At 40.6% G+C, this 15618-nt stretch overlaps 1 protein-coding gene across 4 annotated transcripts in view; it reads left to right on the forward strand.

Annotated features, from left to right (window-relative positions):
• KHDRBS3 (KH RNA binding domain containing, signal transduction associated 3) overlaps positions 1-15618 on the forward strand; it is a 95269-nt gene that overhangs the window by 53928 nt on the left and 25723 nt on the right. For 2 of the 4 annotated variants that reach the window (XR_008820740.1, XM_056331592.1), the window contains exons 6-7: positions 5357-5467; positions 6812-7004. Coding sequence is in view for 3 of the 4 variants with exons in the window: in XM_056331592.1 (XP_056187567.1) it covers positions 5357-5467; positions 6812-7004 (304 nt within the window). In the remaining variant the exon portion in view is untranslated. The remainder of the gene's footprint in view (positions 1-5356; positions 5468-6811; positions 7005-15618) is intronic. The other 2 variants (XM_056331594.1, XM_056331595.1) reach the window with 2 other exon arrangements.

A 15618-nucleotide genomic window follows, 5' to 3' on the forward strand; every position in this document is an offset into this window, starting at 1 on the left:
ATGTTGGCAGTCAGAATACATAAAATATGTTCATATGAGCACCAGGGTAAAGAGGATATTCAAAAGGCTTCTGAAAGGGAATGAGATGACAGCATGGTAGGGAGGAAGGAAAATAAAAGCAGAAAGACCCTTCTTGTACTTCAGAATATGAGCAGGTCAAGTCTGACATGGGCTGACAAATGAGTTTTGATAATGTACAACGTTCAAGGTTTGGGAATAATGCTTTGTGGCCTGTAGAAGTGGAAACAAAGATTTTTTTTCTTCTGTAACAAAGAAATAGTGGAAGGATTAAGAGGGCTAACTGATCAAATTTCAGATTCAGAAGCATTTTAATTGAGAGCTAATATAGCAGTTTTCTTTATCAAAAGGAAGTTACTTCCAGTAGTTATGCTGCTTGTAGTGAAATCATGAATTACGTACTTGAACCAAAGTTGTGGGTCAAGACTGTTTCATAGTTATTTGAACAAATGTGCTATATTTTTAAGCGGGAATTTGGTATCTAATCACTGATGCTTGAGTTTCAAAATCTACTTTTCTAAACCTGTAATTAACATGATAGAGTATTTGGTTTTGGGAGAGGAACTCTTCCTTGTTTTAAAAGTTTTATGTCACCTGAAATCTCCATGCCAAGTAGCCTTTCTTTTCAAATTAAACTAAAAGTTATTTTAGGTGGTTTTATAAAGAAAAAAGTCTGTAGGCCATGTGCAAAGACAAGAGTTGGTGATGGCAGCTGAAATTTGGCCTGCAGAATGATGTCCTTGGTCAAACCAGCAAGCAGTGAAAGACTTGGAAGGACTGGGAGTCATGATGAATTTGATGGTAAGGTGTATCTGTGAATGTGATAGCTCAGAGCTGCGATATCTTGATTTGGATGAAATAAGTATAAAAATGAATCTAAATGTTAGTAGGTGCACCAAGGTTTTTGAATAGATAGGTGAGACAGAGTGGAAGAAAAAGGTAGAGAAAAGACTGCCTGCAATTTTTTCAGAGACCTGAGAAGCTGATGGATACCCCTCAAAAGTAGTTCATTAGGAGAGGGGAAAGCCCAGGAAAGTGAAAGAGCAAGATTCTAAAAGGAAAATGTCATTGGATCAAAAATGGTAAATACAACATGGACTATGTGGAAAAACTTCGTAGGAAATCTAGCTGAAAAGTCATTAGATACCTACTGGAAGTGCTTTCTAATACGGTGTATATTTGCACACCACTGGGTATAAAGGGAAAAGTCTATTAACACATTCACTAAACTTAATGGTAGTAGTGGTTGCTTACATTCGAGTATGTGTGAGTGAAGCTTTTACTTAAAAATAAACTACTTCAACCTTAAACACCTGGAGAAATACAGAAATTATAAAGAATTGAAATGGAAAACAAGAGTAGACAAGATGGATCTGAATTGAGAGCTGTGTTGGCTAAGCATAGACAGAAGACGAGAATTGTGGGATGTGTGGGCACTAAACCACCCTAGGGTCATTGGTTCTGCCCCCATGGATAGACACGTTGCTGCATGGGCATGAGTAGAGATGGGTTAAAGGAGTCATAAGTGATGTGAGGGATGTCAAAGTCCAACAAGATGTGCTTCTATGAATACTTAAGTAGCAGTAGGAAGACTAGGGAAAATGTGGGCCCACTGCTGAATGGCACAGGGGCCCTGGTGACACAGGGCATGGCAAAGACTAAGGTACTTTAATGACTTTTTGGGCTCAGCCTTTACTAATAAGAGGGGCCTTCTGAAATCCTAGGACCCAAAGATGGGGGGGGAAACTACCTTTGCTGGAAGAGGATCAGCTTAGAGAATAGCAAAGCAGACTGGACACGAGTCTGTGGGCTCTGATGGGATGTACCCATGAGTGCTGAGGCAGTTGACAGATGTCATTGTGAAGCCACTTTCAATCTTTGAACAATTTTGGATATTGAGAGAGGTGCCTGAGGACTGGAGGAAAGTAAATGAGACTTCCCTTCAAAAATGGCAAGGAGAACCTGGTGAACTCTACGGCCAGTCAGCCTCACCTCAGTCCCTGGGAAGGTGATGGAGGAGCTAATCGTGGAAATTTCCAGGCACATAAATGACAAGGTCATCAGGAGGAGTAAACATGGATTTACAAAGGGGAAGTCATACTTGCTCAACATCTGTCCTGGTGGGTAAAGGGAGAGCAGTGGATATTGTCTGCTGTGACTTTGGGAAGGCTGTCTCTAGTAAGATCCTCATAGAGAAACTGTTGATGTGTAGGCTGGATGAAGAGAGGTGGATTGGAATTTGGCTGAATGGCTAGGTCCAGAGGGTGGTGATTGGTGGTACAAAGTCCAGCTGGAGGCCAGTAACAAGCAGTGTACCCCAGGGATCAGTGCTGGGTCCAGGGCAGTGTACCCTCAGCAAGTTTGCAGGTGACACTGAACTGGGAGTAGTGAGTGATATGCCAGAGGGTTGTGCTGCCATGCAGAAGGGACCTTGAGAGGCTGGAGAAATGGCCTGATAGGAACCCCATGAAGCTTAGCAAGGGGAAGTGCAAAACCCTGCACCTGGAGAAGAACCCCATGCACCAGAATATGCTGGAGGCCACCCAGCTGGAAAACAGCTTGGCAGGAGAGAACCTGGGTGGACACCAAGTTGAACATAAACCAGCAATGTACATTTGCTGTGGGGAGGGCTAATGGCATCCTGGGCTGCATTAGTGTTGCTTGCAGGCTGAGGGAGGTGATCCTTCCCCTCTGCTCATCACTGGTGAGATCTTACTTGGAGTGTTGATTCCTTTTCTGAGCTCCCCAGTACAAAAGGGACATGGGCATATACTGCAGAGTTCAGTGAAGGGTCACAAAGATGACGAAGGGTCTGGAGTATCTCTTCTGGACAAGAGCCTGAAAGCTGGGACTGTTCAACCTAGAGAAGAGCAGGTTCTTTTCAGTGGTGCCCAGGGACAGGACAGTGGCACACACTGCCTGCAGATGTTGTGAAATCTCCATCCTTGGAGGTGTTCAAAAACCACCTGGGTATGATCCTGGGCAGCTGGTTCTAGGTGGTCCTGTTTGAGCAGGAGGTTGGATCAGGTGACCTCCAGCAGTCCCTTCAAACTTAAACCAGTCTGTCATTTGGTGATTATGTGTCATAGCAGTCATAGTGGCTGAGGCCGTAAGGCAGTCTGTTCTATCCCTGCATGTTGATAGCCCTGGATTCTTACATTGGAAATGACTGCTGTGTAATTCCTTTTGTACCTTAGAATATCTCAAGCTGGAAGGGACCCTTCAGGCTGGAGACTAAATCCCTGCTCCTTGCAAGACTACCTAAAACTAAACCATATGATGAAGAGTGTCATCCAGACACTCCTTGCACTCTGCCAAGCTCAGTGCCCTGACCGCTTCCCTGGGGAGCCTGTTCCAGTGATGGACCACTCTCTCAGTGAAGAACCTTTTCCTGATGTCCCATCTGAACTTCCCCTGAAGCAGCTTCATTCCGTTCCCTCGTCCTGTCTCTGGTCACCAGAGAGAGGAGTCAGCACCTGCCCTTCGACTGCCCCCCTCGAGGAAGCTGTAGACTGCGATGAGGTCACCCCTCACCCTTCTCCATTCCTTTGATGGTTCCCATTGGATTCTATCATATAAGCCTCAGTTGTCATTTGTAGTATGAAATGCCTTGATCTACTTAGTTTTTCCTTATTTGTAAGCTGTTCTATACTGTCAGTCATCTTTAACATAGTTTCTGATGTACTTCCAGTTCATTTATGTTATTTCCAAATTAGAAGTAACAACGTTTTCTGTTCTCTGTATTTCTAAAATTATATTAGATTTTACTATCCTGACCACTGGGCCAATCTTAATTACAGGTTCTGCGCTATTCACTACTGGTAGAACATCTATTACTTCATACAATGTTAGGACATACAAGTTTATATATATGTGTGTATATTAACTCCTGAGTGTCCCCTCTTATAGTTTGCTGCTTTTAATTTTTTTTTTGCTATTTTCATTCAGGTTGGGATTCAGCTACAGATGAAAGAGCTAGGCACCTGAAGTCCTGTTGTAGTTTATAGAAAGCATTTACTTCTATTTGCTCCTTTTGTTCTGCAGTTTGTCTCTAGGACAGTTGGCAGCACCATCCAATGCATTCCCCAAAAGGAAAGGCTCTACCATGAGAACCCTGTCCAGGCTTTCTTGACTGTGTGGCAAAAACCTTAATGTATACATACATCTATACATATGTTACTGTTTTTCACTGGTGATTGAGCCTCACTTTGGCAGGTTTCCCAATTCTAGAATGTTTGAAGGACTTTTTTTTTTAGGCTTTTGACAAATTCCTTAAATTGTCTCTGACCTGCTTTTCTGATTATTTTACATTTGTTTTATTAGCATTTGTCCTTTGAGGTTAGATGTGGGTTCAGCTTTTCAAGCAATACCTCTTTTAATACCTCTCCTTACCCTGCTGTTCTCACCTTACTGAGCTCCTTTTGCCCTTTCTCAGGCTTTTTCTTTTTTGACTATAGTTATGTATTTACTGTGACATCCCATAGGTTTCTCTAAATGTCTTCCTATATTGTGTATATACATTTCACTCTTTTAAATCTTTTAAAACATAATTTGAAAAAGGGAAGCTATATAAATTAAGCAATACTGGAACTGATCTGTTGTTTTTACAAAGGTATGCAAAGGTTCCTATTCAAGTGGTTCCTCAATATTTTGAGTCAGTTCCTGTTCATCATTCATGTAAATCAAACTTCTGTAGTTCCCTGAGAACTTCTTAATGAATTAAGAACAATCTACTGTTTTTAAAAATCTGCTTTTAGCATCATGCCCTGATATGTCTCAAATCTACATGGTGGTAATTGAATTCTCCTGTTACTGGGTTTCCTATCTCTGCACCTTTCTAGTCTCCTCCAGCCTGGGTCAGTAACCATCTGAGTGCTGCAGTACAGAACTATACATCTCAGATTGTTAATTCTTCCTACACTAACTCTTAAAAAAAGCATGTAAATTGTCTCATAATATAGGAGAGATTATTTCCCACCCATCACCACTGCAATCTTATTAACTGGTTTTTGAAATGCGGAAAAGACTTTCTCATCATGTGGATCTGGTGTTCTAATTACTCTTCAAGAATAAATCTATGCTGGCTCTAAAAAATGTATTTTTTTTCTCCCTCAAATGTTTTTTTCCCCATGTTTTTCAGCGTGTCCCATTTCCTGCTGCTTTCACTTGCACCCTGTCTGAAGGATGCTGTGAAGATTATGGCTAGTCATTCTTGAATCTTTTTACTGACTTTTTTTTTAACTTGGTATTGACTATTGTCTATGCCAATAGGTGCATTTCCCTTTCTTTGGCTTCACTTGGAAAGTATCACATTTGCTATTTCTTTATATTACTTCAGCAGGCTGTGTCTGGGAACTTCACTGCTCACCCCTGCCCCCACTACAATGAAGTCAAATAAGCAGCTGGTACCCTGTCCTGAGGAGGCATTCTACAGAGTAGCCAAAACCAAGTAATAAGCACAGTTTTACATCACTTACTCTCTAGGCTTGTTTAAAATACTTTGTGACCGTGTTTTGATCTGTGATTAGAATTAATAAAGTCTATCCTGATCGTATTTGCATTCTTCATTTAGTGATGCAGTTTTTCAAATATATTTATTTGTGATAAAATGATTCAATTTTTTTCTGATAAGTTTGCCAATGAGAATTTATGTGACTGACTTGAAAAGGGATAGAAAATCTTAAGGCCAAATCTGGATCTTTTAAATTGGAAATTTCTACTGAAATTGGGACAGAGTATTTTCACTCAGTACTCTCAAGAATATTTAGATGATGGCTTGATAGATAGGGTAGTGTAGAGCTTGTACTTGTTTTTCTTCTGTGTATCTGTTACAGTATACAGTAAGGGTGTGACTTCCTTGGAACAAGTCTATTTGCCTACAGAGCAGTCATTTAAACTCGGTTATGGTCCATGGGGTGAAATGATCTCCTTTAAAAAGGTGATCTCTATTAGCAATGCTTTAGACATCCTGTTAAAAACAGAGTAAATGATGCAAATGTCTCACAGACTGTACCTCTAGGTCTCTCCCTTTACCATGGGGGGGGGGGGGGGTGGGGAGACATGGGATGGGACATGCCACCTCTAAATGGATCAAATAATTTTGAAACCTGTTTTGGTTTAGCTCTGATTTTTTTTCATCCATATGTTAAGTCTCCAAAGTAATGGAACGCAAGCTAATGCCCATCATTCTTTCAGAAATTTAAAACCAAAATATACTCTTATTTCTTGTTCTTAAGTGTGTACAGAGCATCAGGTTATATCCTATAATCACCCTGCACATTTATTACATGTTTGAATGTTTCCTGCAGCAGCTGGAAATCTCTTCTTTGAAAGCAGAAGAAAATGTAATTTTTCTGACCCACTCAATCTCTTACATGCAGTGTGGTCTTTGGATTGCATTTAGAAGCTTATACAGGATCAGAAGGGAGCTGCAACTGATTCCTCTGTGCAGGGTTTGAGTATGATATAGCCTGACAGCTTCAAATTAACCTCTTCTTCTATGATTGTGATTTCACATACTGTAAGTCAAATTCTAGTGAAGTTGACTGATTCCAGCAAATTGGTTTGGGTGTCTCTATATGTGAGAATGACTCAAGCTAGTGAGAAGTTCACTGAATCATGTCTAGTTTGTATCTTTCAGCATTTTTTGCATAGTGTGGATTTGCACTAAAATGTAAAGAAAAATGACAAACTACAAATCTCTTTTAGACTTTTGCTGGCTGTGGGGGAGGGAGCTGTTGAAAAAGAGGCCATGGGTGTCATATTTAGTGGTAAGTGATCCATATATTCACAGGGGCCGTGGAGGAGTGCCTCCACCACCAGCAGGAGTACCAAGAGGGGCACCAGCACCTAGAGGAGTGCCTCCCAGTAGAGGACCAGTCAGTCGTAGCCGTGGACTTCTAGCACCCAGAGCAAGAGGAGTACCTCCACCGGCAGGCTACCGGCCCCTTCCACCACCTCCAGCACAGGAGACTTATGGTGAATATGTAAGTTGATCTGTTGACCTACCAGGTGTAAAGTGTTTAGTTTTGGAGGGGTGATCCTGACTATCTCTTAAGGACTTGGTAGAATCTCTTTAATTAGTACCTAATTAAGTCTTGCACCCAGATTCTATGGCAGATGTGGTCATCTCTTCTCACCTTTTCAGACTTGGTGTTTCATAGCAATAAAACTTCAGGTTATATGTACTACGATAGACATAGTGCATTCGGCAAAACAGTTGTGTACCTCTTAAAATATTGTATTGGGTTTCTGCTTTACGAAAATCTGAAAAATCACATTGTCAGTAGATTTTTTAATTCTCAACTAAAACTGAGAATAATACTCCACTCTTCTTCCTAAACCTATCTTTGTGGTCATATAGCTGTTCAACGATTAGATAATAAAAATATTTCTACGAAAACTTCAGAATTGATACTAAAATTTTAACTGTGTATGGTTTATCTCCGTAAGCCGTACATACTTGATTTTATTATATTAAAAATTAAAAATACCAAAATAATTTGTATTCTAAATGACTGAAAATTATAGACAGTTATGAATTGTTGGGGTAAATTTAACAGAAATTGAACTTACAGAGCAGTGAGACAAAGAAAAAAGCTTATTAAATCAAAATAATGTAATAGAATGGATTTAGTCTTGCAGAAAAATAACATTTTCAAGGACAATGCTTTTAATGCTTTATGTATCTTAAAGCTTTTAGCGTGCCCTCTTTATAGCTATGTCTGTCTAGACTTTTGTGTCTCTTACTCAGACTAGCAAAAAAGGAGTTTTTGAGTTCCAGAAAATGGTTTTGCTGTTTAGACACTTTTTCTTTTCTTTCAACCTTTCCTCCACCTTCTCCCTCTCTTTCACTGCTCCCCTAACCCCTCTAAATCAAACCCCAGCCTTTGTCCTTTTTGATCAGAAAGGTAGTTTTCTATATAACTTACAGCTTTATGCAGAAAGAAGTTGTTAGTTTGTTAGTACAAACATTTATAAACATACCTGAAAAATTCAAAGGAAATTAATGTAGTCTATTAGTTTTATGGGAACTAGTACTTGAACAATGTATCTAATGTCCTCTGGCTATATACCTGACCTGACTTGACTAGTCAAGGCGGGTACTGCAATAAGTGGTTATTTCACAATGTTTTCAAAGGTATTAGTCCTCAGTAAGCAGCCTGTTTCCAGATCATACACTGTAGAACATGTGGTGATGTGGTAGAAAATAAACCTCATCTATTAACTTCATATTTAGATACATATCTGCTGTTTATAGCATGTGTATATGGAAGTGGCATAGAAATAACAGCTGTTTGAATCAATATCCTGATGTATGCTTCACTTCTGAGAGAGAATAATTAGAAAATAGTATTAAACTATGCTAAATAACTTTAGAAAAAGGATGTTTTCTAGAACTGAATCACTTATCTTCCAAACTGGGATATATGTATTTAAAGCTATAACTGATGAAGTAATGCTAGCTGGTCCATTTTACAATTACCATATTTCCTGTGTCTCCTTTGTGAATGGAGATTCATTAGAATAAAGTTTTGCTAGAACATGAACCATTAGTGTATTGTATGTTAAATTTAATGCATGGTATTTTTTTTACCTGGTCATTTGTAGTACATTATCAAAGTGCCTTAACTGTATCTTTTACGGGTTGGTTAAGGTCACATAATAGGAGTCGTTAGTAAGGAAAGGTCAGAAATACTATTAATTGCTGTTTAGCTGTATCTAGTATTAAGTGCCGGTTTGCCAATCTGAGTATCTGAGCAGGGTAAGGCGTCACTGTTTGCTGGGAAGTGTCTGTAGAATGAGAACATCAGTGAGATTGTGGGTATCGTGAGAAGTTACTTTAAGCAGCATATAGTTTCAGAGCCATGGAGACTGGGGATATCCAGAGAGGTTACAAAGCGGCCTTTAGAAGTGTTACTGCGTTTGTGTGGCGAGGTTTTGGTAGCGGGGGAGCTACAGGGGTGGCTTCTGTGAGAAGGTGCCGAAGCTTCCCCCGTGTCCGACGGAGCCGACGCAGCCGGCTGCAGGACGGCCCCGCCGGCGGCCCAGGCCGAGCCCATCAGCGCCGGCGGCAGCGCCTCTGAGAGAACGTATTGAAGAAGCGGGAACAACCCGCACAGCAACTTGCAGCGGGAGAGGAGCGAGCTGTGTGGGAGCCGCGGCCCTGCAGCCCCCGGGCAGCGCCGGAGGGGCCGGAGCCGCTCCCGGCCCGGAGCAGAGATTCCCCCCCAGCCCGCGGCGCCCCCGGCCCGCGGAGCCCCCGGGGGAGCAGCTCCCCCCCCGCAGCCCGGGCAGGGCCCCCCCCCGGGGCAGGGGGTGCCCGCAGGGGGCTGTGACCCGCGGGCAGCGGCGCCGGGGCAGCTCCGGGCAGGGCCTGTGGCCCCGCGGGGAGGAGCCCGGGCTGGGGCCGGGCTGGGGCAGGGCCTGTGCCCCCGGGGGCGGGGGGGCTGGGGCCGGCTGGGCCGGGGGGGCTGCGCCCGCGGGGGGGACACGCTGCGGCAGGGAAAGAGAGGAACGAGGAGCGGGGGAGACAAGGAGCGAGAAGCTGAGCGCGGCCCTCAGTGCCCGTAGCCCTGTGCTGCTGCTGGGAGGGGGCAGGGACGGGCAGGAGCCGAGCTGCGCCCGGGGAGAAGGGAGCGCTGCGGAAGGTGCTTTGAGGGTCGGGTTTATTTCTCACTGGCCCGCTCTGACTTTCCCCGGGGCAGACCTGGGTTGTGCCTGTGACGGTCACTGGGGAGCGATCTCTCCCTGCCCCCACCCCGACCCACGGGCCTGTCGTTACATTCTCTGCCCCCTGCCCGGCTGAGGAGGGCAGGGACAGAGCGGGCAGGGGGGCACCTGCCCTCCGGCGTGGGCCAGCCCGCCACAAGAAGGCTTTCCCTTGAGGATTGGAAAGTCTGCAAAGACTCGTGAAGCTTTTAATTCGCTTAAGCTTCCAAGCCTCTGCTTTGTACTCATTAATGTGAAGCTATGCAAGTTCAGAAAGAAACTATGTTCTGGATGGAAGCCTTCAGCCACTTCCTTGTGTAACTCTGTACATATCTCAAAGATGAAGTAGTGCTTTCAGTACATAATGTCCTTGCCCATTTCCTCTGTGGAATACTATTATGCATACCTTGTGGCAGAAAATGTGGCCATCGAGTCACAAGAGCCTTCTTTGCCTTCAGTCTCTTCGCTACCTTTTCTCTGCAGTCCTTGAGACCAGTAAGTCTTTAACATCTATGTGGAATTTACTCAGCTCTGCTTCCTGCTTACCCTAATCTGTCGTCTTCCTCTTGATTTTTTTAGGAAGTTTTTTTCTGAAAGGTAATATCAAAATGGGAAGGGGAATACCTATTTCATTCTGAAAAGCTGGAAGGGTACATTCTGGAGGTACATGGGGAAAATCAAGCCACAGGCAAAAAAATCATTAATTTGAATGTAGTTGCATTTTAATGTAGGCTCAAGATCAACAAAAGTAGATGGCCATTGCTGTCCTGTGCTTGAAGCCCCTAGGGAAGTTGTCCAGAACTTGCCTGTTACAGAAAGCTCTGCATAGAGGTAGGCAATCTCTGTTGTCTGTCAGCTTTCTGGGATGCTTCTAATGCTGTCTCTGAATGCTTGTAGTCATGCCGCATATTGGACTAGCAGCAATGTCTGTACATTTTTCCAGTTCAATATAACTTGTTTTCCCACTCCACTGTTGCTAGTCTCACTCATGTATCTTTCAGTCCCAGGACCTGTTTTTCCTGGAACCTCACCATATTGTTAGTACTATGATTTTTTTGAAGCCACTAAATGACAGTTCCTTATCGTTTTCCTTGAACATTGTGTCTTTAATAGCTGTAGCATCACCTTAGATGATAGGAAAAATGCAGGCCCTTATGGCCAGCTAGCTTTATAATCACTATTCTAACCTCGCTGCTCTGTTCAGTGTGATAAACTTTCTCTGAAGGCTAACGTGCCTCCCATTTTTATGTCTTCAGCTGCTCAGGTCAGGAGAAAGCCTAGTATCTAGACTAGTGAATCTTGGCCAGGATTACTTTTATAACACTTGAATAAGGGAAATCATACTAGATGGTTGCTAGATTTATTGAAGCACTTACAGATAGTTTCAGGCACATCGCTCTCTTAATTATATGAGAATTTTTCTCATTGAAGCAAACTGTGTAGTAGACAAAAATATTTTCATGTACTTTTAAGTTGGCAATTTATTCCATTAAGGTAAGAAATGGAAATTGTATTTAACTACTAGCTGGAAATAGCTTTTCCATAATTTTCAATAAGCAGGAAATTAGTAAGAGTATGTGAGAAATTCACTACTCTCTAATAGTATGAATTACTTAGTGAATGTTCAGTCATACATAGGTTAGAACATAACTGTTCTTAGTTACTGTCTAGTAACAGTTGCTGCTCTGCCTCTTGTGTTGTCCTCTTCTTACCAGCTTCAAACCTTTGATGCTTTTTCCAAATTAGTAACACAGCAATGTGAATGAAGCTCTTTGAAGAATAGATCTTTATTTGCTGCTATTTTCAATTTAAAGGTAGATATTTTGCAAATATTCTGTAAATATTTCAATATTAAAGTTTGTATCACCATATTTGTGGTGATGCTGTGTCAAGTCCCATCTTGGCTGCTTAAGTGTGTTATATGCAAAGTGAAATACATCTGAGTTCATAATCAAATTTTTAGGCACTGGACTTTTAATGTGGATTTGAACTCCATTGCTGTGAGTGTGGAATGTCTGCACTGGAAAATAAAACTCATTATTCTAGGAAGTTATGGCCAAGACTTGCTTCAACACTACTTTGGAAAGCGAAATGGATCTAAATTTTCCTCCCAAGTGCGTGTCGTGGGAAGATTGTGGCAGAACTTTATTTCTATTCCTGGCAATTTTGGTAATGTTGTCTTGTGTTCAGACAAGGGTTACCTCAGTGGCAGATTTTTCTAATGCAGTGACCACATGTATAATTTCTAGCAGTTAATGCTTCAATTAGAATGTTTCAATTAGAAAATTAGAATGCTTCAGTGAGATGGCTTTGTGTAATAAGAAATTGAATTAAGATGGAATGTCTACCAGTAAGAGACCTAGAGAGCTTTTCTAATGTTAAGTAAATTGGAATTTGAAAAAGAACTTTATGAACTATTTCCAATTACATAGCAAGATATTTTTTAACTTAAAGATACAGGCTACATACAGAACACTTGGATGCAAAATAGATACTGATAACAAAACTTCAAAATTATTTTTTTTAAATCTGTGTTTAGTTACTGCTCGATTCTGGAAGATCCAAAAGCTTAGGGATTGCTATGTTTTTAAGCTTTGTATTTCCTTAAGTGTACATTTCTGGATATTTCCAGAAATAGGTTTATTTTACTGATGGACAAAGCAGTGCTTCAGACTTAAGTTTTTAATTCTTGTACTGAGTCTATATTTTAAGTATATACTTACACTATGTATACTGTGATGTACATATATATATAAAATAGATACTACAATAGTGTAAGACTATGTTTATACTGCTTTCCATGAGTAATGGGGAAAATGCAAAAGGCATTACTGTAACACACTATCTAACAAGATCTCACCCAAAACACTGAGCAGATGATGTGGTGCTACATGTCTGTCTTAGTTGAAAGCTCAGTATTCCTCCAGTAGTCGAAGGCCCTTAGTTCAAATTCCTGTTGCAGGTGTTTGTATTCCCTTGGTTCTCTCTGGAGGTGGTGTGCTGACCACCAGGATACTGGTCATCTCAGCATACACAGTACCAGGAGCAGTGGCTTCTGTTCTTTCAGTTTTGCATGAAATCCTTACAGATTTGTGGGAAGACTTAAGGGAAGTTTGTTCGCAAATAACATTTGGCTGGATGGCCAAGAACAGCTAAGATTTCGTGATCCAGTAATAATTATAAAATATGCATGTATGTATCCATTAGTGAAATGAATGAAGACGAAGTCTTACTATTTACAAGTGAAAGCCCATTCAGCTGAATAACCTATAGCCTATTATTTAGTGCATCTTCTTAGAAAGCTCGTGCAAATTCTCTGGTTTAATCGCCAGCACTGAGCTTGAATTTCCTGTTCCTCATTGATACAATTTTTAGTTTAGATGAAAAGTAGAATTAATGTGGAAGCAGTTTCTTGGAGCTTTTTAATACAATGCTGATTTTGCATGGTGAACTGTTTTTAAAGTAGACTTTTTTCTCATTAACATTGACTTGCTCACTTGCTATTCATGGTTGAAGAAGCAAAAATCTGTAGGAAAAAAAGAGCAAAAACTTTATATACCCCAAGCTTTTTATTTACGGATGAATGCTTCTTGGAGTTGGGGTGGCAAAATACTAGGTAAAGGGCTATTCCAGATGACATTTGAGAAGAATTTAAATTCTCCCTGAATAGAATTCAAGTATAATTTTAATTTTAAGGTCACTTTGCAAGAGTCACACCATGTTTTAATTTACCTCATTCTTCTGAATGTTGATGGTTTCCTAAAAATGTAACATTAATTCCAAATGGGTTTACTTGCTTGGTTGTGTTGAGTGTGAAGCTTTTTGTTTGAGTTCCTGGAAAAGGGCCTGAGGTAGCTTTCTTCTGGAAGAATGAGAGAAACGTGGCTGTTCCATTTCTGTTCCCCTCTGTATCCCCTCTAGGATAATGTAATACCTAAGTGGAAACCACAATGCCTTTTTTATTTATTGACTTCTGGTTTTCAGAAGTCCTCAGACTATTCTTAAGGTCAGGGTGAGTTCAGGTAAGGCTTCTGGAAAGCAAGTTCATAACATCAAAGCATTCTTTTTTGGCTTTTTTTTGCCAATTATAATGTTCTTTTTCATGCTAAATAGGCCAAGCAAGAAGAAATAAATGCTAAAAAAGTGTTTTAAATTTAAAAGTCCCTCAATTGTTTTGTTTTATTTTGAGCCTTTTACCTTCTCTGGGGTTTTCAAGATGAAGTGGATAGATAATGGAAAATCTTTTTCTCAGTAACTCAGGCAGCCTTGGCTGTGGAGGAAAGGCTGAAAAGTTTCTCCACCTGTCTATCTTGAAGTGGAAAGTTCACCTATAATGTGCATATAAAATATTCTTTTGAAGTATTTCAGTTTAAGCTGCTCATCTAGGATGACTGTTTTATGACTTGGTATTACTGAATGAGCCTGAGTTGTCTTCTGACACTGCTCCCAGCTGTTGTACATAGACAGAATTGTTTTGGCCTGAAATTAACTTGGTTTAAATGTTGCTGCCTATATTCATTAGCAACATTCCTTCTTTTTGTTTTTCTTTTGAAGTGCATGAAAGACACTCCCCTGATACATCTCTCATTCCAGAAACCTTATTTGTTTTGGTTGAACATGCACTAGGCTCCTTCTAGATGAAGACAGATGAAAATCTGCAAAATAAGAGATTACAGTCTGTGCGTGTTCACTGCTAATGTCTTTAATGTTACCACTCAGACTTTAGATGGTAGTAGCTACCCATACTTGTTTTGATTGCCCCATATTCCCTGTTGATTAAATGATGGGAAGATTACAATTCTAATTTGCAAAAAAAAAATTCTCCATTGCATTGCACTGATGTCTCATGTTCCTTCTCCTTCAAGTTAATCTCTGTGCAGACTTTTTTTTTAATGTGATAGTTTTTATCTAAAAGGAAGACATTCAGCCAGTATGCTGTGATAAAGTACTGGTGTAAGTATTAATTTCAGAGAATGATGAGGAAAAGAAACAACAACCTTTTAGTTGTAGTGATAATAGCCTTAATTTTTTTTCCCTTGGATGGATTTCCTTAGTTGGAGAGCTGGAAAATTGATTTCTTATTGATTCCATGATTTTTTTTTCCAGCACTGCAAATGGCCTTTTTGTTAAAATGAACTTTTTACCTTCTTTCTTCCTGTTTCTGTCTTGTTCTCTTTGAAACGTTGTTTTTCCCCTAAAGAGGGCCCAAACACTAGTCTGTCATTGTCACTGCCAGCAGATTATAATTTAAAGCCACCATTTCCTATTCCTCACAAGCAAGATACGTTTAGAGTACATAATTATTAGAGAAAGTGATGAGCAAGGCTTAGCCTGACTTAAAATGTTTTGGGTAGCGCAGAGGTTTTGACAAAGATTGCTTTTATTGCCTTTTGACCTGTGACGGTAACTTACTATTTAACATGTTTGAAAGGTGCATATTTACACATTGCCTTTGGATCTGTTCATGAAAGATTTCTGCACTTCGCACTGAACAATTACTGCGACCAGTGCTGCTCTTTGGATTTACATCAGCTGCATGCATGATCATTGAGACAACTGCAGGCAGAAGCTTTCTTTAAGAAGTAATGTGATTTTGCCTTATAGGCTGGCTTAATAAAGAAGTTTTATTAATATAGGGTTTAAGTTTTTACAGAATAATTTCATATTCTTCTCGGAAGATCTGTCTTGTAATTCTAGTTGTTCTGTTAATTTGGGAGAAGATTCTTAAGGCTGAAATTAACAGAAATGAGCACAATTGTTCCCGATACCTTCCTAACTGATATTTCCAATGATGTGTGGAAAATATATGTGAGGACTTTGCCATTTTCAGCTCATTTTTTGTCTACATTTTTGCTGTAAGCTCAAACTGTACAGCACACTTAACCTTCT

Source organism: Falco biarmicus, chromosome 3, assembly GCF_023638135.1.
Source record: "Falco biarmicus isolate bFalBia1 chromosome 3, bFalBia1.pri, whole genome shotgun sequence".
NCBI classification, from domain to species: Eukaryota; Metazoa; Chordata; class Aves; order Falconiformes; family Falconidae; genus Falco; species Falco biarmicus.